General features: G+C 44.1%; 1 protein-coding gene and 1 long non-coding RNA gene across 3 annotated transcripts; one reads left to right on the forward strand and one right to left on the reverse strand.

Moving 5' to 3' along the window:
• Nucleotides 1-4,332: 4,332 nt before the first annotated feature.
• On the reverse strand, nt 4,333-8,316 carry LOC148048811 (uncharacterized). The gene is made up of 3 exons (XR_015695357.1): nt 8,238-8,316; nt 5,818-5,989; nt 4,333-4,746 (listed from the first exon to the last, which is right to left on the reverse strand). It is a non-coding gene; the product is annotated as an uncharacterized LOC148048811 (long non-coding RNA).
• A 4,057-nt stretch (nt 8,317-12,373) lies between these two features.
• Nucleotides 12,374-26,727, forward strand: PPP1CC (protein phosphatase 1 catalytic subunit gamma). 2 transcript variants are annotated; one of them, XM_087705471.1, is made up of 8 exons: nt 12,374-12,686; nt 20,362-20,493; nt 21,108-21,338; nt 22,214-22,318; nt 23,332-23,555; nt 24,437-24,571; nt 25,440-25,500; nt 26,338-26,727. In XM_087705471.1, exons 1-8 carry the CDS (start codon nt 12,632-12,634, stop codon nt 26,349-26,351), a joined length of 957 nt encoding a protein of 318 aa, XP_087561597.1. In that variant the 5' UTR covers nt 12,374-12,631; the 3' UTR covers nt 26,352-26,727. The 2 variants fall into 2 exon arrangements, with proteins under 2 accessions (XP_087561597.1, XP_087561596.1); XM_087705470.1 differs by having other exon boundaries at nt 25,440-26,727.
• Nucleotides 26,728-27,004: the final 277 nt, after the last annotated feature.

A 27,004-nucleotide genomic window follows, 5' to 3' on the forward strand; every position in this document is an offset into this window, starting at 1 on the left:
CAAAGAGGGACTCCTGCTCTCTCTCTTCTGAGATTCCACACTGCACAAGTGTTTGCAATATGTGGTTAGCTTATTAAATCTCAGCCGGTTGTGTAAACCTAACGGTTTGTTGACCCTAGTTTGTGGTTGAACACAGTGTATATACCCCTGGCCATTTTGTCTTACTTACCCAAGATAGATAAAATAGCAAATTGGCTTGGTAAAATGTGTGAATCTAGCAGGACATTATGAGGGGAAATGTTCCTGGTCAAACGGCTATCCAATTTGATCCAAGGTTTTCGATGGTTCTAAAGACTGAAACAGGTTTTGGGAGGATGATATCATTGTGCTTAGAATCCCTCCTAGTTTGGGCTTTAAATGCAGCTCCTACAAGGATCCTCTGGGGAAAACTTTAGATGGTTGGCAACGACTCACACATTACCATTTGACGAGACGGGAGCCCCCTTGTGAGAATGCGTCTGGGGCATTTTCATATTTACGTTGGGCCTATTTCCTTCCATTCAGGGTTTTTAGAAGAGGCGATCTGGCCTTTGTATTTCCAACTCCCCGACTGGTTCTTGCAGTTCCATTAATTGAGATTAATGTCTCAATCGGTTTCATAAAAGTGCACATGTGGCTGGGAGATGAATCCCATGTCCATTGTGGCTCCAGATGCATTTATTTTGTCCCGCAATTAGCTTGTTTGTCACAGCAGCTGCCGAAATGAAAGCTCATCAAGAACTGTATTGCTATTGTCAAGACTTGTTTTGGGGGAGAGAGGCGAAGTTTTAAAAAATTATTTCATATTTTTGATGCATAGTTTTAACTATTTCAGTCTGCCCATCTAGGACTGAATGAATATTAATTTTTAAAACTACTTGTTGCTTCTTAACTTTCCTTAAAAGTTTAGCTTGATGGTTGGGACGTTAAATGTCTTTCCTTAATCTGGGACTTTCAGATAGGGTTAACCTACATCATTCTTCCTAGGCAGGAGAGCTGCAAGCTGCCATTCCACACATCTAGAGGAATAAAGCAGGAGCCAGCTGGCCTATATTCTTATTCTTGGGCCTTTGGGATACCTTTCATATCAGAAAACTGCACTGCAAAAAAAGAAATTTGTTTTTTTTTTATTTAAGTCTCCCAGCGGTATTTTGACTGGCTGTTTAAAACGTGGTTATGCCACATGTTTCTTTCCTGTAAGCGGGCAGTGCTGGCATCCCCTTGGGGCCTTGACAATGCCAGATGCCATTCACAGGGACACCCTTCATATTTCAAAAGGGGAAAAAGTTAGGACTGTCATAGAGTCCTCCTCCTCCTCCAGAAGGCCGCACTGGGTGGAGAGGAACGTTGCCAAGCAGATTTGGGAATAGAACTATTGTTTTCTGGTTTTAGCAACACCCCAAAAATGTTATATTTAGCTTCCAAGGATTTATGTAACATCTCTGACACATGCTTTCAAAATGTACAAGCTGTACAAGCCATGCTTCATCTCAAGATTTGATTTGATGGGTTTTGTGGCAAGAGAATTCTCTCACAGCCTGGACTCTTCTAACAAGTCATCCTACTCTGCCTGGATTTCCAAAGAGCTTCACTATATAATTGAGCCTCGTTTTTGAATGCAAGTTGCAGTACCTGAAACCCTTAAGTGTCAACGATATGGCAAACTTCCTAAAGGCTGCAAGGAAGAAGGAACAGTTGTTGAATGTGGAAAATCCAATAATTCCGAGGGATGTGAAACATCAGTTCAGCTGCAGAAGGAAACCCCTTCTGCTAAACAGAACAACTGGCCTACAAAAAGAAGGTCGTTTGATTCTGGGAGACTTCAGATAAAAAGCCAGTGGGACAAAAGGCCTTTGAAAAGGTTCCATGAGGGAAAATCCAGTGCTTGCGACTGGATCATGAAAATCCTTGGGAGAAAGTGCAACGTGTGTCTTTCTCATTCCCTCGTTTCCAGATATCAAAAAACCCAGGTTGGCTGGGCCTCGAGGTAATCAGCCTCATCCTGTTAGGAAGCATTTCAAGAAAGCTCTCGGAGAAGATTTCAAGAGCTGTTTTGATTCAAGCAGGATGGATATCAAAAATACCCCCCAAGCCCAGTTACTCATCCTAACTCATTATGCTTGGCCACACAGAGTTTTTAATATTCGTTAGACAAGTGGCTTCCCACGACTTGGCTTGTGCTTTTTCTGATCAAGAGGGTGACTAAATCGTTAGCCGTAAGAGGTACCTCTCTTGAACTGATAGCGCTGGGTGCCCACTTCCACTTAAATTGGGAGGGAGATGGGCAGGAAGGCATGCCTTGCCTCCATGAAAGGCAGCTACGGATTTTCTCTTCCCCATCGGTTCAAATAATCTGTTCTCGTGTATGCAATGATGCCAACTGACTGCCCAGGTGCTCTGGGTCCGTATCCAGCGATCAAGATCAGAATATCCAGAGGAAGGCTGATCTTAGGTCTCTATGGAGTCATGGTTGGCTGAGGACTTGCAGCCCTGTGTCCCTTCTGTTGCTGGGCGGGCAGCTCCCTCTCAATCGCACTAGATAAATTGCAGATCAGAGGACAGTTTCAGTGAGTAGACAAAGACAAGGAAAGCCATTTGTTTGGAGGAGGAGATCTCAGCTGTGGGCAAAATTGGGTTGCTGTCCTTTTGGAAGAAAAGTGTTCTCTGAGAGTTTTTCTTCTTCTAAATCTACCACTAAGGACACCTGCTACAAAGCAGGAAAATGGAAAAGGGGAGTTGATCCAGGCAGGTTAAAGAACTCCAATTCAATTCTCTCTTGTCAGATGAATCATGCCCCCTCTGCTTTCCTACAATTTATTTTTCTTTTACAAATCCTCCATCACAGCAACAGAAACTATCATTGCTGGCGGACCCATTGAGATAAGAGTACAACTGCATAAGGAACCGTGCAGTCAGAAATCACTTGGGTGTTTCCAGTTTTTCGGTCTATTTCAGCTGCAACGAACATATATTTAAAGATGTTTGAAATAGGACGGACTTACTGAACTGGGTGCGTTGCCGTGTTCTCGGCTAGCCTTAAGTTCTTATTCCTTGGTTCCAAATTATTGTGACTGATATTGCTGTATTTGGACAACTGACAGAATCACACAGTTTCTAAAGGAAAATGAGAAACAGACAGCTCCCTTGTTTCCTTTCTGATGGAACAGGGGACCGGGGTGGTGGTGGTGGTCACAGACAAGGTCCTGTGTTCTTCTGGACGGACATACAGGATGGGGTGGGGGGGGGTCACCCTTTCCCTTTCTGTTTCTTTTCTACACTCCAATGTCACTAGGGTGCTACACAGAGACAAATTTAGGAGGGCTCTTTAGGATTTTCCCTTAAAAGCTCACAAATGCATAGCTCGAATGCTGGAACTCAGCTGTCAAAAACCAGATGATGGGATTGGTGAAAGCAGTCCGAGGGAGGGGGGTTCTGTGGGAGAATGAGAGAATTCAGCAAGCATCCCATGCAGGGAGCAGCATGCGTTGCAAGACACTCAGGAGGTCCACAAACCTGTCTTTGCTTCATTATGGGAGGCCGGCAGGGGATTAATTTTCAGAGGAAGATGAATAAGCAGGCCGAGAGCATTTGATGCTACCTTGATTTCTTTCCACCTGCAGTCATTCTCAGGGGCCATTTTAGTCCGCTTACTTTTATCCTATCTGGGCAACAGAACTGGACGTAAGGTCTGGGAAAAGGGTGGGGGTGGGCCCAGATAGAGAGTTGCCTGGGAGAATAAGGAGGCAGAGAGGAAGATTTTAAGAAGTAACGTTCTGGAGTAAATTCCTGAGGAGGGCAGATGACTGTTAGGCATTTGCAGAATGTCCAGGAAAAACACAACCTGCTGCTGGACATCTGGCTGGCTGTCATTCCGCAATGGAACACTTTGAGGTTGTTCTCTCTTGTTTGTGAACCGGGGGGATCAGAAGCAACCAGCAGCTCAGCTTCGACTCTGATTAGCTTGATGCATTTATTAATACCAACAATTTGTCACCATGAATTTTGCATTGGAAGGACAGGAGTGGGGAGCTGATTTCCTGCCAAGGACTACGTTCCTCTAGGAGCATAGGCTCTGTTGGAGCCTGCACATCAGAAGGAGGAAGACGGTGAGATGGCCAGTCACGTATAGGAGATGGGTGGCTAAATAAATAAATAGGGAACAGTGTACAAATGGGGTGCTTTTATGATCTTTCCTGCCTGCCATTTCCTTTTCTCCTTCATATTATTTCTCCGTCTGTTTAGGCTTTAGCTGTTCCCTCTTTCATTCCCTCTGCGTGAGTTTAGACTGAACCCACAGGTGACACCCTAAAGTGAAACAACAGGAAGTTTGCAGCCGCTGTTAGACTTGCTGAAGTCAGCTAAACCGATAAGAAGAATGCATACATATATTTATTGGTTATGTTTCTTTTGATGAATGCAGATGGCTTTGGCACCATCTTAGAAAATATATTTTAATTGCCGCTACATATGAAGCTTGAAACTATAATCCCTTATCCAAGTCAGCACAAGGTATTAAAGAGTGTTGTTGTTGTTTTAATCAGATGAAGCTCAGCCAGGCTGCCTAGGGAAGTCCATGTACCACTGACGAAGGGGCAATGACAGAGCACTTCCTCAGAGAGAACGTGGGATGAGTATGAAAAACATACCCTGGGCCAGGCTGTCATATTGACGAATAAAGGAGGGAAGGCAGATAGTTTGCATTTTCTGTGGAGTGTGTTATACAGCAGAAAGGCAACTCCAGGTCTTCCAATGCAGTTATGAAAGAGGCTTAGGATGAAAAAAAGCAAAAGAGATGAATAGCTGACAATATCAAGTATCCCAGACTAGGGCTGGGGATATGCAAATGCAGACTGGAAGTTTCGGTTCTCTAAGCCCACAAATGGAGCAAAAGTCTTAATCCTGAATTGGAGAACGAATTACGAATTTAACTTTTAAAAAAATCATTGCTTAATTTTCTAGATAGGGACATAAAAGACACGGCATTATTATGGTCCGAGCATAGGATTCCCTGAGCATGCTGGGAAAATCATGCCTTCCGTTTGTACGGGTCTTTTTTCCCTACAGGAAAGAGAAGGAGGAGCTCAGCACTTCGATGAGAATAGCCAGAAAAGGGAGCGATATGAGAATTTTGTAAGAATGTCCTCTGCACGCATTTGTCTCTTTGCATGTGTGTGCAAGAGGGAGATACTGTACACATATAGGTGTGTGAGCGCATATGAATATTGACTTATAGGTATACTTGTATAGAAGAATTTTAGGCATACTTTGTTTCACCAGAATTCTTATTTTTTTAAAAAAATGGTGTCTACCTTTCCCCCCCCCCTCTTTTGGACAAAAATATCCAATAACATTTAATCTTTGTCATCCTTGATGTTTATCACTGGATAAACTTAAGCATCCATCTTTTATCTGCAGGGAAACTTGGCCAAAGACTGCTAAATTAAACTGATCAGTCAATGTCACTTAAATGAGATCCTATCTGGGAAAGAAAGGCCAAAATGTATTTGGAAAAAAAAAAAGGTTTAGGAGAGCAACATCTCACAATGTTTTCTCCGTTCTTTATCATAAATATAACTGTATTTCTGGAGACTATTTCAAACATTACTGGGTGCACTCAGTAGGACTCTGGACCAGCCATGGACTCCTTTGCACCTATGCTCTTCCAAGCTTTGTATTTGTCAAAAAAAAGTCCTAACTTCTTTGGTGTCTTTTAAGGAGCCATATTATTATCTGCACAATTGCCTCCCAAAAACAAGAAGGTGTTTATCAGGATCCAAACGTTAACATTATATCACCAAAGGCAAAAAAACCCCACAATTTGTTTGTTTTATAACTTACATCTCGCTTGCCGTTTTGGTCTCCAGCAACCTTCTAAATCAAGCTTTTCCAATCTGATGTTCCTCAAATGTGTTGGGACTGCAATTCCCAGAATTCCCATTCGGCGGAAACCAGATTACAAGTAAATCATACACTGCTTGAAAATTCATTGCTGGCATCTGTTGGGCTGCAGCTGCAGAAGGAAGACAAAGTGGGTTTGAAGGGCCATTTTTCTCCTCTTCTCTTGCTGGTTCTAGTTCCACCTAAGTTCAAAACCTATATCATCTGCTGGTAGGACTATACCCATTCGTGACAAAAATTAAAAACTACCTCAGTTGAAATGGTTGAAATCTCTTGGGAAATTGCCATTTTGAACAGCCTAGAATCTTAATGCAATTCTGAATCAATGAACTAAATGCTGACTCAAACTGAAGACGATCCCGAATTATCATTGATTTCCCCAGACGACATTAATTTTAAAAAATGGACAGGAGCTGGCGGAAATTTAAGACAAGCAACATGTCTTCTAGAATTTTAAAATCAAGGGTGTTGCTGAAACGAAATCTTTCCCTCAGTTATTATGACCTCCTGAAGTTATTGTACCTCAACAATTATTTTTCTTATGATTGCTTTATGACAATTCTTTTTTGGGGTGGGGAGAGCAGTTGTGTTGTTTCTAAGCAGTTGAATAGTAAGTTACAAATTATGGTATTGTGATTTTCACTTTGGAAATACTGCTGGGGGAAATGTGTTAATTTGCAGGGGGGAGGGAACCAATTTGGAAACCTATCAAAAGCATTGTAAAGCTGAGAAAAATATATGAAATGTATTATTGAGTGCAATCTAATGGTATAGAAACTAGGGAATAGGCAAAACGCAAAAGAGGGTTTTCTGGAGAAAGGCTGGACTGGGTGTGATTGCTTCCTTTTTCTAAAGAAGGCACAGTACATGAAATGTACATAGTCACTGTCTGAACTTTGCACACATTTACAGTATAATATCGCACTAAAAAAAAGTACACTAGCAATTGGAACTACAATTGCAGAAGTATCCTAAAAGTGTGTGTCTCATGGTCATGTTGTAAAACTGTGGATGTTGAAGGACAGCTTGTCATGTGCTGTTTCGTGACCCTCCTGAGCAAGAGTTGGATCTGGGGAATTTTGTGATGCTTCATAGATGGACGGAGATTTGCAGTAAAAAGTTGTTATACTATCAACAAGGTGAGCAACAGACTGAACAGAATAGTAGATCAACTCTCACGTGTTGATTGCACTAGATCAATTCTCGTAATTCCTACCCAGCAACCACATAGAAGTCAGTGTGGAGGCTTTCTCGTGTGATAATCTTCAAGGCATTGGGAATGGTTTGAAGGCAAGCAAATGACAGAAAGATGCATGCAACAGCATATTAAAAAGTCCATTAATAGGTGCAAGGCTCTCTCTCACCTGAAGTTTAATTCAGGTATATTACTAAAATCTGCTCATTCATGCTCATACCGTATTTTACATAACAGTTACATCATACCTGAAGACCTGCCAGCCAGTTTATCCTAATAGAATAGTTAAGAGGAAAATGTGAAGATGAAAACAAATAAAGACAGCCACTGCCAGAATAAATAACCATTATCCTCACATGTGTCATCACCAGCAGACTTCATGAAAACAGAAGAACATGGAAACAGCACAGCTGCATCCGTGTATCCCAGAACTCAATTGCCGCTAAACAGAACAAAATCCACAATAAAAAACCAAGTGCAATAATCCTTAGAACAGAGTTCTCACACACTGTGCTAAGAAGGCAGCCAGTTATAAGGGAGCCTCACAGTTAGGACTAGCTCACTTCTGGTTGTCCAGAGATTAAGTTAGTATGAATTGTTTGAGACAAAGATAGTACAATTGACAATTAAACTTCAAATCTCAGCTAGCATTCTCACTCATAACAATACATTCCATTGCCATGAGAATTCCAGTCTGTTTTTTTTTAAAGGGGGAAATGAAATAATTGGTTAACATAGCAAAAGATGACCTTATTCAGAATTCCATTCAGGTTTGTTCTCTTCCATTTCTGTTCATTTCCTTCCAAACCCAGTTTGTGCCCACAAGCAGCCTTACTGGGAGGAAGAGGGGGGGGAAAAAAGGCAAGGAAAATGTTCCCCACTGAGTCTCACCACTTGAAACAAAAAAAAATATAGTTTCGTCTTGCATCACGAAGTTGCAACACTGAAAGCTCTTAATGGTGCTGCTGTCACACTTTTGCCATTTCAAAAATGTCAGATGAAAAGGAAATGAATGTTCTTCCTGACTTTCCAAAACCTACTGCGCAGTTTTATTTTATTTGCTGTCTGTTGGTGCTCAGTACATCTACAGAATTCCAACATTTAGAATATATTCCCAAAACAAGCTTTGTTAAGACAATTCTGTGTATTCTCCTGTTTGACATACCTTTGTTCAGTAGAGCCATATTTTGAATTTATTTCATAAAAAGCAGACGGTGGCCATTACATGTGTTGACAGTGTCCACAGAATGATTGAAATCTAGAAGAGAATAGAATAGAATAAGGGAGTTGGAAGGGACCTTGGAGGTCTTCTAGTCCAACTCCCTGCTTAGGCAGGAAAACCCTACACCACTTCAGACAAATGGCTGTCCAATCCCTTCTTTAAAACTTCCAGTGTTGGAGAATTTGCCTTAGTTCACAAATTAAAGTACAGCTCAACTATTTTTTTACTTTATGAGGCCAGGATCTTCAGTAATTAGCAACCCCAGTAGGACCACAAAAAGCATCCAAAAGGAAAAGAGAAATACAAAAGGAAAATTAAACAAACAAGCCTTTCCAAATTGGGGATTTGGAGGAGGAGGCAGCCGTGAAAGAAATGCAAAGCTAGGGAGCAGAAGGAATAAGGTCACCCTGCATTATTTAGCCAAATTGTCATTCAAGGCTTGGGAAATGTCAAGAGAGAGCAGGGAACATTGTTTGTGGGCGCTTAGTTTTGTCAAGCAATGCAAATATAAGAGATAAAGGTGGGATTTCCTTGGAATGTGAGCTCATTAGATCCCTTCGGTGTCCCAAAGAGTCGTTTGGGGGCAAATAGAGGGGATTTTATACCTTTAGGATTCACTTCTCTACATAAAGTTCTCACCAAACACATTAGGAACAGAAAGATGACACTCCACTGCGAAACTACAAAAAGGGTTTGTGGTATTTTGTTTGGGTTTCTTTTATTGGCACAATTATAGCTTTGCAGAGGAGGCTAAATTTTCTTTGCTAAGAATAACTCGTTCCATAAGGCAGTTTTGTTAAAACTTACTTGTTAAAACACTAAGGAATACTCTTGTTGTTTTTAACCATTTAGTCATGTCCGACTCTTGGTGACTTTATAGACAGGTGCTCTCCATGCTATAAAGTCCCTAAAGGAATATCACTGCCTATTAAAATAGGATGGTGGGATAATTCAGGTAGAGAAGAAGAATATGCGAGAAACACAGAATTACAGAACTGAAAAAAATGGGATATGAACATTTTAATATCTTCAAATTTTTAAATAAGGTTGGGAATTTTTCTGTTGGTGGCAGGGAAGGTCCTGTTGGCAATAAGTACAATCAAGTGGAAAAAAAATTAAGGGAACCTGGCAGGATAGAAGGAATAATTACGGGTACAAGGACCTAGGCAGCAAAGTGATATATTTTCTAGTGAAGGTGATTTTATCTATGGAAGAAGCAACTGGATTGCAGATCCAGAGAAGGAGTTATATGTCCCAGAACGAGGAAAGGAAGCTTTGGAACTCAGAATTAATTCAAATTTAACTAATGAGGTGAGATGGAGATGGGGGAGGGAGAGGGAATGGAGAGAGGGGAGAGGGAGGGAGGGAGGGAGGGAGGGAGGGAGAGAGAGAGAGAGAGAGAGAGAGAGAGAGAGAGAGAATGAAGCCCATTTAGTGTTTAGACACACCAGTATAAACCCAGGTCTTTTAAGGGTTTTTCAAATTCCAGTGACTTTTTATATTTCTTCCGCAGTTTGATTTAAACCCTATTGCCCAGACTTAATCCATTTTATTTTTTTTTGTTATTTTAGGTAGAATCATATTCTGCACATGGCGTATGATTTAACCCAGATGACCTCTATTTCCTTGGTACTGACTCTCTCTCTTCCTGGCTTATTTCAAGATGAGATGACACTGCAGCTTTTCTCAAGCTCCCTGCCTCGGCTCAAAGACTTACCAGTTCCCCCAGTGATAATGACATAGTTACAGTTAATGTTATTACATAATCGCCCCTGTGTTGCCTGCGCGAGTTCCAAAAATAAGACCTCAGAGGAGAAACCTTTACTTAATATTTAAACATTAGAGCTGACATCTTTCGAGAAAAATAAAATAAAAACCGCTCTATCCATTCAGGTGGTCCTAAATGCAGTAATTAAACCACATTTGGTCAAACATTAAAAAACAAAAACAATTGAAACATTGGACATTCTTTCTCCTTGCCAATGAAATTAAACGTATTATCCCCACTTGGTTGAGTCTAATTGCTTTGAGGCTTTTCCCCGGACAGATTTCTGCCACATCCCAGCATAAGGCTAGGAGAGCTATTCAGCAATGGGTCAATTGGAAAGGACAAAATTTGGCCTTGACATCTGCCGTAATAATAGTACATACTAATAACACCGTCACTCATGGACCACCAGTCCTCCATCCATGCATCATAAATAGCATTGGAAAGTCTCCCAGATGCTGGAAGCACCAAAATAAAAGAGATTTATGGGGAGGAAAGGTACAGAAGGAGGGGGAAAGCCTCGAAATAATTCAGAAAAGATTAGGGCTGTGCGGTGGCTGCAGAATCTGTGTGGGTGGGTGCGAAGGGAATACATGATGTGCTATACAGTATTAATGCTGACTTAGGGTTTTGGGATTGAGGCTCTGGCTCTGCTTTCTATTGCTGATCTCCCATTTGCTCTTAACATTTTAATCTCCCGGGGGTCCAGGCGATGCTGGTTTTAGCTGCTTTTAGCCTAGAAACGTGGTGCATTTTTTTGGGGGGTGGGAAAGAGCAAGTTTCATGTTGCAGCTTTCTGGATTCAGGGAATCATGTTGAGCTTCACGTAGGAAGATGCAAAGAGAAATATTCCTGCTTTAGTCCTAAAAACAGCAAAGAAGGTCAATTATATATTGCATTTTAAAAACTAAACTCTTTTTTTTTAACCTTTTGTTAATTGACCCCATTGCTTCTTCTAAAGGAAGAAGTTTCTGCAAAGAAGAGCTGGGGGGGGTTCCATTGCCTTTTTCCTATTACTCAGCCTGTGAGCCAAATTGTCTTGGGTTTTTGGGGGGGGGGTGGATGGGGGGGTGTGGAGTCCACATTTTGGGGGAATGGGTTGCAATGCAATCCCAGGAGAAAGGCAGGAGGAGAGAGGTTTTGCTTATCAAAGTGGGGAAACCACTTTTTCTTTCTTTCTTTCTTTCTGGAATCTAATCTTGATAAATCTTGTCCCTCCATGGATGGACTTAAGCGGTTCCCCTTTTTCCCCTTGCGACATCCATTTTTGCACAGGGTGGAAACCACAAATTCTGCAAAACATGTTTGCTTGCGAGGAGGTTTGCAGTTGCGGCTACAACTTTTTGCAAGGGTTTTAAATCTTATTTGAGGGCCCCCCCACACCCCATAAGACGTCCTGAAACCCCCCTTTTTTTCTTCAAATGGAAAACCCCCTCCCCAGGACCTTTCTTCCCCCCCACACACACATTGTAGAGGGGGGCTTTGGCAAGGGGTGGCCACGAGTTCTAATCCTGAGGACTGTTGCACCAGCCGACAATGGATTTAATTCAGTGGCTCAGTTCAGCATCTGGACAGCTTCTCTGTTTATTTCTCTCTTTTTTTTCTAAGGCTTGGTGCAACTCTGCTCCTTCACCCTCAAGGGGATGGGAGGCGACAAGTACAATACGGAGAACTCTGCACATCCTCAAGGGAACTCTTTCCTTTGACACCCCCACATGATCAATTATTAAAGAAGGACCGTCTTTTTAAACCACCCCACCCCTTAGGCAGAACGCCATTCCTTCTCTCTCCCATCTCTCTCTTTCCCCTTTCCTCTCTCCATTAGGTTTCCATTATTTCCCTCGCTTTCTTTGGATTCTTCTCCCCCTCAGAAGCGCCCTGACAGAAACGAGAGAAAAGGAGGAGGAGGAGGAGGGACTCTTTTTCCGCTCTCCCCCCTCCCCTCCCGAACCTTTCCTTTCTATCTCTTTTCCCCAGGCGGAAGGATCGCGGGCGCGCGAACTGAGTGAGGCCGCCCGCACGGGACGGGGAGGGAGAGAGCGAGCGAGGGCGCGCGAGAGAGTGTGAGAGTGCGCGTGCGCCGAGTGAGAGGGGCAGAAAACGGGCGAGCGCGAGAGTGAGAGAGCGCGCGCGCGCGCGCCAGTTCTCCCCCCCCCCCTTTTTTTCTCTCTATCTCCCTCAAAGCTTCCCGCTCTTGGCCCAGAAAGAAGTCCCGGCGGGCGCTTCCTCCGTTATCCCTGCGCCTCCTCCTCCGCCCCCACCCCGAAGGCGGGCGACTGAGGCGAAGGGGGAGGGCCGAGGCGGCCATTTTGTTCGCCGCCGCTGCCGCCGCCGCCGTCGCCGGGGATGCTGCTGGGCTGCTGAGGCGGGTGCGCGATCGGCGCTGAGGGGAAAGAAAGAGAGAGAGAGAGAAGAAAGAGGGGGGCGAGAGGACCGCGGTGGTGGGCGGAGGCGAAGGAGGCAAGCGCCGGCTCGGGAGCCGGAGGGGGCGGCCCGCGGCGAAGGTGGTGGAGGTTGAAGTCGACCCGGCGGGCTCCGGCTTGGCTCCTTCCCCAGCCGCGGAGAGGCGATGGCGGATATTGACAAGCTCAACATCGACAGCATCATCCAACGGCTGCTGGAGGGTGAGGAGGGGGCGGCTCTGGGGAGGGAGGGGGCGGGGGAGGGGGGCGGGGGGGAGGGATCTGCGCCCCCCCCTTTGGTAATCGTGGGAGGGGGAAGCGACCCCCCTCCCAGGATGCTCCGATTGGGGCCCCTTCCCCTTCAGGCGGGGGCAAGACCCCCTCCCCTTCTTTCGGCGGAAAGGGGGGCGCTTTGAAGATGGACCCCCCCTCCCACAAATATACACCCCCTCCTCATTGCAGGCCGCCCCCCCCACACGTTCTTCTCTCTCCTCCCCCCCCCTTGCCCGAAAATCGGGGTTCCCCTCCCAAAATCTGGGAAGGCCTTTGGATTGTGGGGAGGGGGCTGAAATCAAATCCTTGGACAAAGGAAGGCTGGGAAATGGGGGAGCGGGCGAGAAAAGGGCGCCAAGATCCCCCCCCTATTTTAAAGAGGGGTTTTGGGGGTGGTGGTGAAGCAAAGGGATGCTCAATGGAGGGAAGGAGATACCTGGGAGGGAAGGTGAAATGTAGCCTTGTTTACCTGCGGAGGGGGGGGTTGCCTCTCTTTAATGTGTTTTATCCCCCCCCCCCATTTTTATTATTGGGGGTGGATTTTTAAGGATGCCTGGTAAGAGGGTGGCAGGGTCTTGGCTGAGTGGATGTGAGGGGCAGGCAGTTAAAAGAGGCCTGAATCATTGGCCCAAATAGGACGGGGAGGGGGAGAGAGAAAACGAGGGCTGCTTTTGCGTGTGTCTCACACACACACAAACACACCGAGACATATAAATAATGAGACATACAAATAAACACAGGTGCCGTATGTAATTAATGAAAAAACGCAGAGTCAGGGTGAGGCAGGTCGGCCGTGTGTTGTTGCCCATTAGAAGAAAATGGGGTCAAGGGGCAAATATATTTTTTTTCTTTACCTTCGCCTCTGATTTCACTTCTCAAATAAGATCTATTTTGGAAAAACCTTTGTAGGTTCTCCTTTGCAGGGAAACGGGGTTTACGTGTGCCCGGCTCTGGAGATTCCCAATCACCCAGGTCATGATTCTCCCCAAAGGTACCTTTTCCAAAAAGGCAATTGGACTTCCTTGGTTCTCCCCCCCCCCCACTTTAAAATGTTTCGCTTCCCCTCCAAGCAGCTTCTTCAGATCTGAATTGGAAAAGCACCCTCGGAATAAAAGAGTCTGTTAGTTGGGTTGCCGTTTGGCCTCTGTTGGGTTCCTGGGTTTTTGCAACAAAGTGGGAAGTTGTTAAATGTAATTTTATTCTGGTTCTGGCTGGATCTATTTGATTGGAAGCCAGTGTGAGGATGGCCCAGTACGAACGTGTGAACACATAGATAACTTTGAACGTTCTCTCTCAGCTCAAGAACCTTACTCAGGTTGTTCTTCTAAGAGGAGAAATACAAGGAGAAATATATGGGTTTGGGCTTCTAGGGTGAGATGCCACAAAGTAAACATAAATAAGGTGGGTGAGGTGAAAGTAGGCCCCTCTGCAGTGAAGGGAAAGCAGAAGAGTAGGAATGGAGGGTTTCTGAGGGTGTGTGTGTCTGTGTGTGTGTGTGTAGAATAAATATCCCTCTTTCCCCAGGATCCAAAAGCTGAAATTGCCTGTGGTTTTGATCTCCTGGTCCTGCAGTCCTTATCCCTGGGCTCCTTTGCTCAAGTGGTGAGAGGAAGGAAAGGAATTCTTCAGGAGGACTTGCATCCAAGATTCAGAGCCTCACCTTCCAAATTGCCCAAAGTTTTTGTACGAGATGTGTTTTATACTTGGAGGGTGGAAATCTTACAGGCCTTTCTAGTCTGCTCTTTCTTAGAATAGGAGCATAAGGAGTTTGCAAGCCTCTCTTTGTTTTGCCCTCTTTAACATAGGTGGAGTCTTGCTCGGAGGGAAGAGAGAGGTTGTTGGTTAGCCCAGTCTTCCTGACACTCCGTGATTGCCGGTCCAGGGAATTAGGAGGGCGTAAAAATGCTGCTCGTCCGCCTGTGCCCGTCTATTATGGCCATTAAAATAGGCCTGATTCTTTGAGCTGGAGTGAACATGTTGCTTGCAAACAAATTACAGACTTAATCCAAGCATTATGACATCAGTTTGACATTTTGACTACTCTAAACTCTGGGGCTGGGTTCCAGGTGGCTCCTCTCATCGGAACCATCTGACGGACTGGTCCAAGGGCTTTTCTGAAGCACCTCCAAAAGGCGATGTGTTCTATACATTTGGGGCATTTGTCTCCAGGAGGCTGGCCTTGGATTAAACTTGAGTTGGGTGAACAGACCTGATGACCAACATTCCTTCCAGCAATAAGCACAAATTAGAAGGCAGCTACTGGGTTGAGCCTCATCCGACTCCATTCTCGATTAATAACTCAGTTTGGGAGTTTAATTTCTAGCAAATGGATGGAATGTGTAAAATAATATGAACTGGGCCACCTATGTGCCTTTCACCAATCCTTCTCCTTTAGGTTTGCTGAAAGACCATTGCAAGAGAATTAGCAATGCAAAAAAAGACTGGATTTGTAAATTCAAGATGTTTGATATTAGCCTAGATAGAACCAACCCCCCGAAATTCAAACCCTTCCAGTGTTATTAGAGGTGTTCTTGCATGCTTAGTAAAAATGGTTGTTTAATCATCTCTCTTCATTTGTTTAACAAATTTAAATTTCAGATGACAACAGCATGAGTTCAGTATAGATTAATTTTGGGTGTCCTTTAACGCAACATGAGTTTTAAATTGGCACATAACTTGGAGGGATTAAGCAGGGCATATTTACACCTCCATTATCTTCTATTAATAGAAATCTTATAGCTACTTAATGCTACATCTCTACTAATATAATTTAAATTATGCGGCAGAGGGATTTTAAAAAAAAATTCTCTTGGAAGTGATTAGCTATAAAAGTATCTCATTTTCTTTTTTCCTTCTGCATCGGTCATTTCAATCCCAAACATGAAAGATTTTGGGCTCTAAAATGCATTTATCGGCATTTTATTCTAAAATGCATCTCTCAGCATCTTAGAGAAGGAAGCTTCTCTAAGTTGTGTATTTTACCCCATTCTTCGAAGAGTTGCAATAAGAATCTTGGGGCTTCGTTGTTGCTACAAGAAAGCTGCAAAGCTTTAGCTCTCCTGCTTCCTTTCAGATCCCAGAAGAGGGGAATGAAAGTGAGGCTTCATATCATTTCTGAACTTTGGAAGGGTGGCATTGCTATAAAATATAATTAGAACGGTCTGCATGCTCCAGTTCTCCATATTTGGTTAATGCAGGGAACTCAAACTTTCAACTCCATGAATACGATAAAAAGGAGGTAGTTTTGCACTCAAAGCAGCCAGTTTAATTTCCATTTTATAGCTGGAAAAGCTACAAGCTCCCAGACAAACGTTAGTGAGCCTGTTCTAATTTAGATCTGGCTTTAGGCAGGGCCTACAGACTATTATAGATCTGTCTGATTAGATAGATACCTGGAAAGAAAATAGTGTGTTCAACCACCTATTTTGTATGACCAGAAAATCTTGTTATTTACTTGTTTATCAAGGCTAGTAGATGTTGAATAGCCTTTTATCTCAAAGCAACATATTTTAATCCCGTCTGGGTTTTTTAACAACTCAGATGCAAGTGGAAAATTATAGGCTTCTTGTTAAAAGAACAGGCTTCCGTGCTTTTCTCACTGTTATCTTTCTAAAACTCTTATTTAACCACAGGTGACTAGTGCACACTGCAAACTATTTTACCTGGTGGTCTTTGCAAAGATGGACTTGGGTTTCCTTTTTCTTCTGCCATTAACTTGTGCAAGTCCCACACGCCTGAACTCCTGCTTGAATAGGGGTTTGGACCAGAAGACCTCCAAGGTCCCTTCCAACTGTTACTGTGTTATTTTCATGCTTCCTTTGCGGTGAAGGACTTTATGCTTTTTTCCCCCATTACGATTTTCAGGCCATAATTATAACTATGGCCTGAAAAATTGTAATGGGGGTTGGGGGAGCCTAAAGATGATGAACAATGGAAGCAAATTTAAGCCTGCGGAACGAATTGATTTTGGTTGTGCCATTTGTAATTCGTGCTGTTCACTAGTAGAATAGAATAGAATCACAGAGCTGGAAGGGACCTTGGAGGTCTTCTAGTCCAACCCCCTGCCTAGGCAGGAAGCCCCACACCACTTCAGACAAATGGAGATCCAACATCTTCTTCAAAACCTCCAGCGTTGGAGTCCAAGGGCCGGCTATGTGCATGTCGGTGATAAATATTTTCCTCTGGAACAAATCACTAATCAGCCAGGTAGGTTGCATCAGGGGAGCAAAGCAGGTTTGGCTGGATTCTGCCTGCTGCCTCTACCCTTCTCTCCCTTTGCAGGGTAAACAAGTGGGGTTGTAATTAATGAACAGCTGCCATGTGAAAATACAGGTAGTCCTCGACTTACGACCACAATTGAGCCCCCAAAAATCTCCATTGCTAAGTAAAAGATTTGTAAAGTGAGTGTGCGACCTTTCTTGCCATAGCTGTTAAGTGAATCACTGCCGTTATGAAGTTAAGAGCACGGTTGTGAAATGAATCTGCCTTCCCCATTTGAGTTTATGACTAGCAGGTCACAAAAGGCGGATCGCATGACCTCAGGACACGGCGACCGTCATAAATATGAGCCAGTTGCCACACAGTTGAATTCTGACCTAATCACTTTTTTTCAGTGCTGTAAGTTTGAACGTTCACTAAATGAACTATTGGAAGTCGAGGAATACCAGTGTAGGTTTTGCCTTTAAAAAAAGAAAAGAAAGACAACGGTGATCCTTTTAAGCGTGTCGATGTTTTTCTCTTGGCATGCAGACATGAAACGCTTGATTTCCTTTGAAGCCAGGCTGAGGGCACAGGACTGACCTGTGGAAAAGGTTGAAAGGTTTACCTCTGCCGACTGACACCCAGAGCCGGCTCTGCAACTGCAGTCTTCATGGCAGAGTTTCACTCGCTCAGCCAGCCAGCCGGCTGTGTCCCCGACCAACAGGCCATTCCGTTGCCTCCACCCCTCCTCTTCCTCTTCCCCAATCCCACATTCTGTGGCACTGCTTTGGTTCAGTCCTGGGTGGGCTACTCTGAAAATTATTTTAAAAATATCTGTTGTACTTCTGCAAATTTAATAGTTTCCTAAACAAACTACCCATTCATTCCTCCCTGGCTCTGTGCGGTATCATTTGTGTACTTACTCAGCACATCACATTATGCTGGGGAGAATTATAACTTAGAGATTTCCCCTCCCATCTGATAAATATAAGGTCGTCTGTTGTTTCCCATAGGCCACTGTGTTTTCTCTGCTGTTTAAATGATTATTAAATCAAGAGTGGTGTCCATGATTAACTCCTGTGTTGTTCCTCTCTTCGTCAAGGAAGCTGTGCCCTCCACTAAGTTCAGAATATTTCTGAACTTTACAAGGAGGGGAGCCCTAAGAACGGATTTCTATAGGATTTGCCTGGCAAAACAGATGTGCGATATTTTTACTCACATGAACTGGCACTAATTCAGGGCACGTGCTGTTAAAATATTTGGAACAGACAAAGCTTAAGAGATTATTATAGGTTTGAAAGCCCCAATAAGCGAGGCTCACTTTCCAGTTTATGGGCTTCTCTGTCTATATCTTACCTATTTATCTCGCCTTTCGGTTCTCTTTTAAGTATCAAATGTTAGCTTGGGCTGTACTAGTTCAAAGGGAAAAGAACAGGGAGAGAGAGAGAGAGAGAGAAGTAGGTAAGTTAATTCAGGGTACCACTTCTTGTACAGTGTTACATAAAGGTTACATAACAGCCACTAAAGGAAACAACGCTCCAAAAGGAGGAATAAAGTGATGTAGGATTCCAGCTGAACCGCTCAAGAGCATCTCTTGGCCTCGCTTTTCTCTCTCTCTCTCTGTCCCTTTGATGTCGCCAGGTCGCCCAGCCCAGGAACTATTTATTTTTAGAGATAACGGCTTGAAGAGATTTTGCTCTGGACCATCTCTGTGACAATCCTGGCTCTGGGAGGCCTGTTTTCTATATCTCCAACATTAAAGCACTTCCTTTCTGAAAATTGTGAAGGGGGTTTGTAAAGAGCGAATCTTCCTCCTCTCCGCTTATTAGCAGTTCAGATGCTTTGGGTTTTTTTAAGGGAAACCAGCTCCTCTGGTAGAGTCAAAGCAACAGATGAGTGGTCAGCAATCTGGCACATTAGACATATTTGCAGGGATCTTGGAATGATGACAGCTGATAAGGATTTGCGCAAGCACATAAATTATGCCGTAGACAGTTGTGAGAACAGTTGTCATTTGGTCACGTTATAAATTAAAACTGTAGGTCCCCGATTCAACATACACTCCTTTCAGTCATCGTTTGCTTAACTCCCCTCTAAAGTTTGGTCTTTGGACTTCAGCATTTTAAGACGACTTATTCAACATTTCCTGCCTGGAAAGCTTATTCTGCATTAACACCCTTGACTTAATTCTAACGCTTAAGATTAAGGAATGCAAATTGCCCTGTTGATTTTTTTAAATGCGGTTATCTTGGATTGGTTTCTGTAGCTGTTTTGCTGTTAGATCCCTGGCAGTCCTGTGAAATACATTTCAGGTGACCTGCTTATAGCTTGGGAGCTGAATTGGGGGAAAAAATGATACAGGAATCCCTTCTGTCACAGAGCAGCCATGCTGCAATGCAGAAGGAAACGTTTCAGTGAGTTTATGCTTGATTATGTGTGATAAGAATTTTCATTGCTCCTCCGGTATCTAATGCTACTGATAACACAACCATAAACTGCTAACCTGACTGACAGAATAAGCTAATTATAGGGCAAGTATGGGTCAGGTTGCGACCTATATTTCCCCAGAGAAATCGGCTGGAAATTTCAACCTGATTCTGATAAGGACTCAAAGCAGAAAGCTTGTTAAACGTAATCTTTGAGCTCTTCAGAACTGTCTGTACAAGTACTTTAAACTGTATTTTTTTCTTTGCTTGTTTTATGATATAAGGCGCAGATGATGAGAGAGAAGATGTAAAATCTTGTAATCAAACTCTTGGAGAAGATAATCACAGAATCTCATTTGTCCCCTCTCTGCAAGCATGAAATAGGCATAAATTATGCAAATGAGGCAATTGGTCAGCAGGATTTCTTGATCCTTTGTTCTCCTGATTATGCAAATCTAAAGCTGCTACAATTCCCGTCAATATTTTTGAGAATTTTTACATACATTTAGAGAATGTGGTTGACATCTTGAGAGAGGGTGTGCTATGACACATTGTGCACAGCTTCGGCTTTGACTATAGCTACGCTTGGACCAAGCACTTTTAAAGTATCCCCACCTCCTGGAATGAACTTCACTAATTTTAATAATGCATTAGAAGCCGTGTGTTAATAGCCACAATTATTCCGAGTGGCTATTTTGAATTTAATAAAAGTATGCATTCTTTTTAGAAGGTGCAACTGGAATAAACTGCAAGGTACACCGCATGTGTGGTGCCGATTGCCAAAAATACACACCAACAGCACAAAATAGAAGCTGGTAATGAAAAAATAGCTATGCCTATCTCAAATGTTCCATCAGTGTGAAATAAATTGACACATGTAATTGAAGAAAGATTTGGGTGGGTGTGTTCAAAATCCTCCCTCCTAATAAAAGTAATTGATTGGGCTTCTATGTATGTATGATGTGCTACAAATCACCCTATATATTTTTTCTACCTAGTGAGAGGATCCAAACCTGGTAAAAATGTCCAGCTTCAAGAGAATGAAATCAGAGGTTTGTGCTTGAAATCTCGCGAGATCTTCCTCAGTCAACCAATTCTGTTAGAACTCGAAGCACCGCTTAAAATATGTGGTAAGCGCCTTGTGTTGTTGTTTTTTAAACAATCTAATCATGATGCACAGAATTTGTTAGGGAACAACTTCAGGTGATGTATCTGAGGATGTTGGGTCTGTTAAAGAATCGCAGTTAGTAACCTCTTTCAGCCACGTTGCCTGAGGATGAAACTGTCTTTGAACAGTTTCTGAAAGGAACTATTGGATGTAACCACAAGGAAACAAATTTCAGGAAGATAAATCAGTTTTTGATACACTGTTGAGGTCTGGTAGCTATTCTGAATATTTAAATAGTGTATACTCCCTCTTACTTTGCCCATCCTTGTCATGTCCATCTGAGAGGGGGGAAGTAGTTATTTCCTCTTTTTCAGAAATATTAGAGTAGACGTCTTAGATATAAAACTACGGGTGAAATTCACACTTTGATCTAATTTATCTTTAAAACCACAGCCGTAAATAATGTTCTAAGGTTTGGCACCATGGGGAAACTTGTTGAAAACCTGACTGAGGTTACTAACCATAATGCTCTTACGTAACGCTCCTTTTAATCTGCATATTTCAAATATATATTGCTGTGATGGACTCTGCTTTAGTTAGCCAAACTGCACTGAAAACGGCTTTCCTCTGCTTAAGGTGATATCCACGGACAATACTACGACCTCCTGCGGCTATTTGAATACGGTGGTTTTCCACCGGAGAGCAACTATCTGTTTCTTGGGGACTACGTCGACCGAGGGAAGCAGTCCTTAGAGACAATTTGCCTCTTGCTGGCCTACAAGATTAAATATCCAGAGAACTTTTTCCTCCTTAGAGGCAACCATGAATGTGCTAGCATTAATAGAATTTATGGCTTCTATGATGAATGTAAGTATGCGTGGGGGGGATGTGCCCTCATTTTGACAATGAAATCTATCCTTAGAGGGAATTGGGCGTTAGGAGTGTTGCAGAGTTAAGAGGCTCCTGGAGTAAGGAGAGCTTTTGTATCACCTTGAAGGCCTCCTGTGGCAAAGGCAGAACATAAATCATGTGCCCTTCCGGCATGAACTCCAGCTTATTCTGAGTTTTTGTATCATCTTCCCTTTTGGTTAAAAGTTGTAGAGGGAGCCCTTGACTTCACAGATGGGGATCAGAGTTTCCCCTGCTGAGCAAGGCTTGGGTTAAGTGAACTGTGCCCGATTTTCTTTTGCCACGGTTGTTAAGCAAATCACTGCAGGACCTGAGTGAATCACCCCATTGTGGAGCAAATCCACCTTCCCCCATTGACTTGGCTTGCCAGAAGCTGTCGCAAACGGTGGTAATGTGACCCAGTGGGACACTGCAACCATTGTCAATATACACTGGTCGCCAAGCATTCTGTGGCAGTGGGGATGCTGCAGTGGTCATAAGTGCAAGGTCTGGTCTTAAGTCCGTTTTTACAGTTCCATTTTAACTTTGAACTAAACAAATGGTTGCAAGTCTATAGCAGTGTTTTTCAACCTTGGCCGTTTGAAGATGTGTGGACTACAACTGCCAGAATTCCCCAGCCAGCATCGCTGGCTGGGGAATTCTGGGAGTTGAAGTCCACACATCTTCAAACGGCCAAGGTTGAAAAACACTGGTCTATAGAGATCGAGCCAGTCTTGACTGAAGACAAGCCAGGTCAGGCCTAGGAGTAACTGCGAGGGATTCCCCTTAAACTACTCTTCTCTGTCACCCTTGATCTTGAAACGACTTCTTCATTGGCTGCTCCGCTTCTCCAGGTAAAAGAAGATACAACATCAAGCTGTGGAAAACCTTCACGGATTGCTTCAACTGCTTACCCATAGCAGCCATTGTGGACGAGAAAATATTTTGCTGCCACGGAGGTACGTGATTTTGGATGCTATCCTAGGCCTCGTAACTGATCAGAGTTCAATTTCAAGGCATGTTCAGAGAGAAACTCAACATTTCATTCCTTAAACATAGCTAACTTCTATGACGAGGTTTTATTGGGGGGGGGAACCAATTTATATTGGGAAGCCGTCTTAAAATTATTTAACAGACTCTCAATGATACATGAGATAAGTGCAGGTTACACAGAGAGTTCCTGCTGCCTCTGTGGTATATAAATACTTGTGCTCAAATAGTCTTGCCTCTTGTGGGCCCTTCAGATGCTTGGCCTTGCCATTCCTGCCTTATAATCTAAACATCTGCAGGATGTTTTGAGGCAGAAACCTCAAGCTTGCAGTGTTGGAGGATGTGAGTAGGAGGCTACAGCCGAACAGATGTGTGTGTGTGAGAGAGAAACACATTTGGCTCAGCAAGGGCAGGGCGCTCTTTCATTTGAGACGACTGCGCTAAAGCAACGGGAGGTTTATTTGTTGAAACAGTTGATTTGGCCAAAGTGGTGATTCTCAGTTTGCTCTGGAAGGGGCTGGAAGTGTAGATACGTGTGACGTTACGCTGGGATCTTCCTAGCATTGGATCCAGGTTTAGTTTCATTTCAACTGCATCCATTGAATGTTGAATGTTGATTTTATTTATATGCTGTCCTTTTCCCCCGAAGGGGACTCAAATCGGTGCTACTCATGACTTCAGTTTCCAAATGACTCTCCTAAATCCATTTGAAGTCTGAGTAAATCCGGATACGTTATCCAAGAAATGGGAGCCCCTTAAGGGATTGTTTTTAATTTCTCATCTTCTGTCCTACCATGGTCCTGTATTGGGTCCCTTGATTGAGCATCACCTCTTAGATGAAGTTGGCCGGCTGCTCTTCCTCAGAACTGGAGGCGAAGCTGCCAGGGCAACCGTCTCATTCCCCATGTACTTCCGGCTAGTTTGCGTTGTGCACCTCCCGAGTGAGCCAAATTCAAACCAGCTGCCGCTTAATCCTGCCCAGGCTTATCACCAGATCTCCAGTCCATGGAACAAATCCGGCGAATTATGCGGCCCACAGACGTGCCGGACCAAGGCCTCCTTTGTGACTTGCTGTGGTCTGATCCCGACAAGGATGTGCTTGGATGGGGCGAAAACGACCGAGGGGTCTCCTTCACATTTGGAGCCGAAGTGGTGGCGAAGTTCCTTCATAAACACGACTTGGACCTCATATGCAGAGCTCATCAGGTAGGCGAAGACCAGAAGGGTCTAGAAAACGTTCCCCTCTGCCCAGGGGTGGGAGCCCAGCCGCTTTGCACATGTGCTCCTTCTGGATTGCTGCTTTGGAAGGAAAGCAGCCGAGGCACGCTAATCCAGTGGTTCCCAAACTTGGCAACTTTAAGACTTGTGGACTTCAATTCCCAGAATTCTCCAGCCAGCTCTGCTGGCTGGAGAATTCTAGGAGTTGAAGTCCACAAGTCTTAAAGTTGCCAAGTTTGGGAACCACTGCGCTAATCCATCCTGCCCCACGACTCAGCTGAGAAGCTAAAGGTCGGTAAAGCGCAGGAGCATATGGGTGGGCCCAGTTGATCGTAGGAGCGAACTGATTCGCTCCCTGCTGATTGTCAGAACTTCCTGTTTGGGGGCGAGCTGGTGGAATCCCACCCCTGCCCCTAGCATACAAGTAGCTGCTTGGTTTTAGGAATTCTTGGCCTTCTCTCCCCTGGCTGGAGCGAGAGAGGACTTCTCCCGATTTGATTTAGAAATAGGCTCCCAAGTAGGAAAGCACAGCCACAGCAAATGGTGTAAACCGAGAAGCCGCTGGCTTTTTCTAACCCTGCCTAAAACATCCCACGTGTGTGTAGAGCACAGTCGCCAGGGCCATTTTTGGCACTTGTTGGCAGCTCGTGTTATCCCTGCGCTGGGACATAAGGGCTGCGGTGCCTGGCGCTGTGGCCGCTTCAGTCAGAGCCTGCCTGTCCACAGCGCTTGCGTTTCCACAGCAAACGGAACCTTTGACAGACTTCCAACAAAGGAGCATCCCGCATTTCCCCTGAAATGACTTTCTGCTTTCCTGCCTTATTCCCCCATCCTGCCGGCACCAACGCAGCTGTTTTTTCCCTTTACAGGTAGTTGAAGATGGATACGAATTCTTTGCAAAAAGGCAGCTGGTAACTCTGTTTTCTGCCCCCAATTACTGTGGGGAGTTTGACAATGCAGGTGCTATGATGAGTGTGGATGAGACTCTAATGTGCTCCTTTCAGGTAAAGTTATCTTCGAAGGCCCCGGGGGCTTCCCTTCCCTTACATTTCTGTGGTTTGTTCAGTGACGGTTTCCTTCCCGTCAACCTTCCGAGCATTAGCCAGTTGCTCCATGCTGAGCCATACTAGATGTAGGGCATTTAATAGATTGACCTGCGCCTGCCTCCTCCCGAGAATCCTTTCTCTCCCCACTGCTGTCTGAAGGCACCTGTGGAGAGGAGGAAGTGGGGTCATTGCAAGATGTGGGAGGAACATCACAACGGCATCCGAGGTCAGGTTCGTTGGGCTGGTCTCGAAAGCCCAAACTGCTCCTGGCCTGGGATATCCTCCAGCACCGGCTCTCACCTGTCCTCTCAACCGAGCCATGGGTGGTGGCTCAGGAATTCTGGGAGTTGAAGTCCACGGGTCGTAAAGGGGCTTAGCCGAGGTGGTGCAGTGGTTAAATGCAGCACTGCAGGCTACTTCAGCTGACTGCAGTTCTGCAGTTCGGCTGTTCAAATCCCACCAGGCTCAAAGGTTGACTCAGCCTTCCATCCTTCCGAGGTGGGTAAAATGAGGACCCGGATTGTTGTTGGGGGCAATATGCTGACTCTGTAAACCGCTTAGAGAGGGCTGAAAGCCCTATGAAGCGGTATATAAGTCTAACTGCTATTGCTATTGCTTATGGAATTGGGAGAAAAGGCATTGATCTCTTCAGACAGAGACAGAGAGGAAGATGTGATCCTAACCCTCCGCTCTGGGTCTTGGGCGGAGTCATTCAGCCCGATCTTCCCAGGTTTGAGCAGAGCAGTGTAACTCTACCTGTGTGGTTTCCTTGTAGTAGCTTCCCCTGCAGATCCTGAGTCACTAAACCAGCCAATTGTCATTCCAGATCTTGAAGCCTGCGGAGAAGAAGAAGCCCAACGCCAGCCGGCCCGTAACGCCACCCAGGGGTATGATCACAAAACAAGCCAAGAAATAGGCCCCCCCTTGGGCCCTCCCGGTTGGGACTTGTACCATAGTATATAATCTTCATTTTTTAAAAAAAAAAAAAACCCGAAAAGCAAACAAAACGAACCGGTAAATGTGTATCCATCCGCTTGCTAAGACTAGACTTAAATGTGTTGTGGTTCTCCTTTCCGATTCATTTTGACGGATGGCATTTGCTGGATGTAGCAGCAAATGGGACTTTTCTCCCTTCTCAAGAAGAGGTTTAAAAAAAAAAAAAACCAACCCCAAAACTTCGGTCTTTGGAAAGAGAGGAAAAAAAAACACAACACTCCCTTTTTTTTTTTTGTTCTCGATGTTCCGGCTGTACACTTCACAGCGCCTCTCCTGCCATTCTGGGTAATTGTGCAACCGGCTCCGACCAGGCGATGTGCAACGCCTGTCTTTGTTTTAGGAGCCAAGGAGGCACCAGCGTGCCGCGAGACTTAGGAAACTTTGTATGACTGTCAAATTGCGTGTACCGTCGATGATGACGATTCACTTGTAAATCGCTTTTTGTTTCTAAAGCGTTTGCATTCTCCTTGTCCTGTACCCGAGTCCCCGTTGTCGGCTTTTTTCAACCCACCCTCAGAACTTTTCGCCAGCTTCACTAGTACGATGCCTGTTTTAATTGCAGCGCCCTAAACCCCCCCCCCTCCTGTATACTTTGAAATCACGATTTCTAAAAGCCATGATTTAAATATTTGTGTCTCTGTAAAATTAAGTTGTGCAGGGATTTAAGGCCAGTCAGCAAGGCCCCTAGAGATGCACCGGTGTCTTAAGCTGGATTTTTTCCTCTGCAGGAAGGACGACTTGAACTAGCAGAGTAAAGCTTGTGAGCAGCTGAAGTACAGGATTAAAGACTTTTGATACTCCCCTTATATTCAGTGTCGAAGCGTGCTGCTGTGCTCGTTTAGCCAGTTCAGAAAGTTGTAACATGTGAAGAGACTTGCCTGAGAATTAGAATTAACTTTAGGTTTTGTTTTATTTGCATCTTGAAGACTTGCTACCTACAAAGCTTAGAAAACAACCAACTGCAGCAGGGAACCCGCGTTCACCTGTTTCTATGACTCACAGTTTCTTGTGGTTTTTTTTCGTTTCGTTTCTAAAGAAAAACCTGTACTCTTTTTAAACAGATGACAGTGTACAATACAAATGTGGTAAAATGCCTATTAAATGAGTAACTTGTTAAATTTTCGTGGCGTTGGGATTTTTTTCCAGCATCGCATTTATGAAAAAATCACTTGAAACACAATAATAATATTAATAATAAATATACGAATATATTATTATATAGCCAAAATCGGAAAATCCTCTGATGATGCCAAATGCAGACTTTGCAAAGAAGCCGATGAAACTGTGTATCACATACTCAGCTGCTGTAAAAAAAATCACGCAGGCTGATTATAAATTGCGGCACAATTCAGTAGCACAAATGATCCATTGGAATTTGTGCAAAAATTATAATAT

Source organism: Thamnophis sirtalis, unplaced genomic scaffold (genome assembly GCF_051295495.1).
Source record: "Thamnophis sirtalis isolate CommonGarterSnake01/CBP01778 unplaced genomic scaffold, rThaSir2_p1.2 scaffold_2, whole genome shotgun sequence".
Lineage (NCBI taxonomy): Eukaryota > Metazoa > Chordata > Lepidosauria > Squamata > Natricidae > Thamnophis > Thamnophis sirtalis.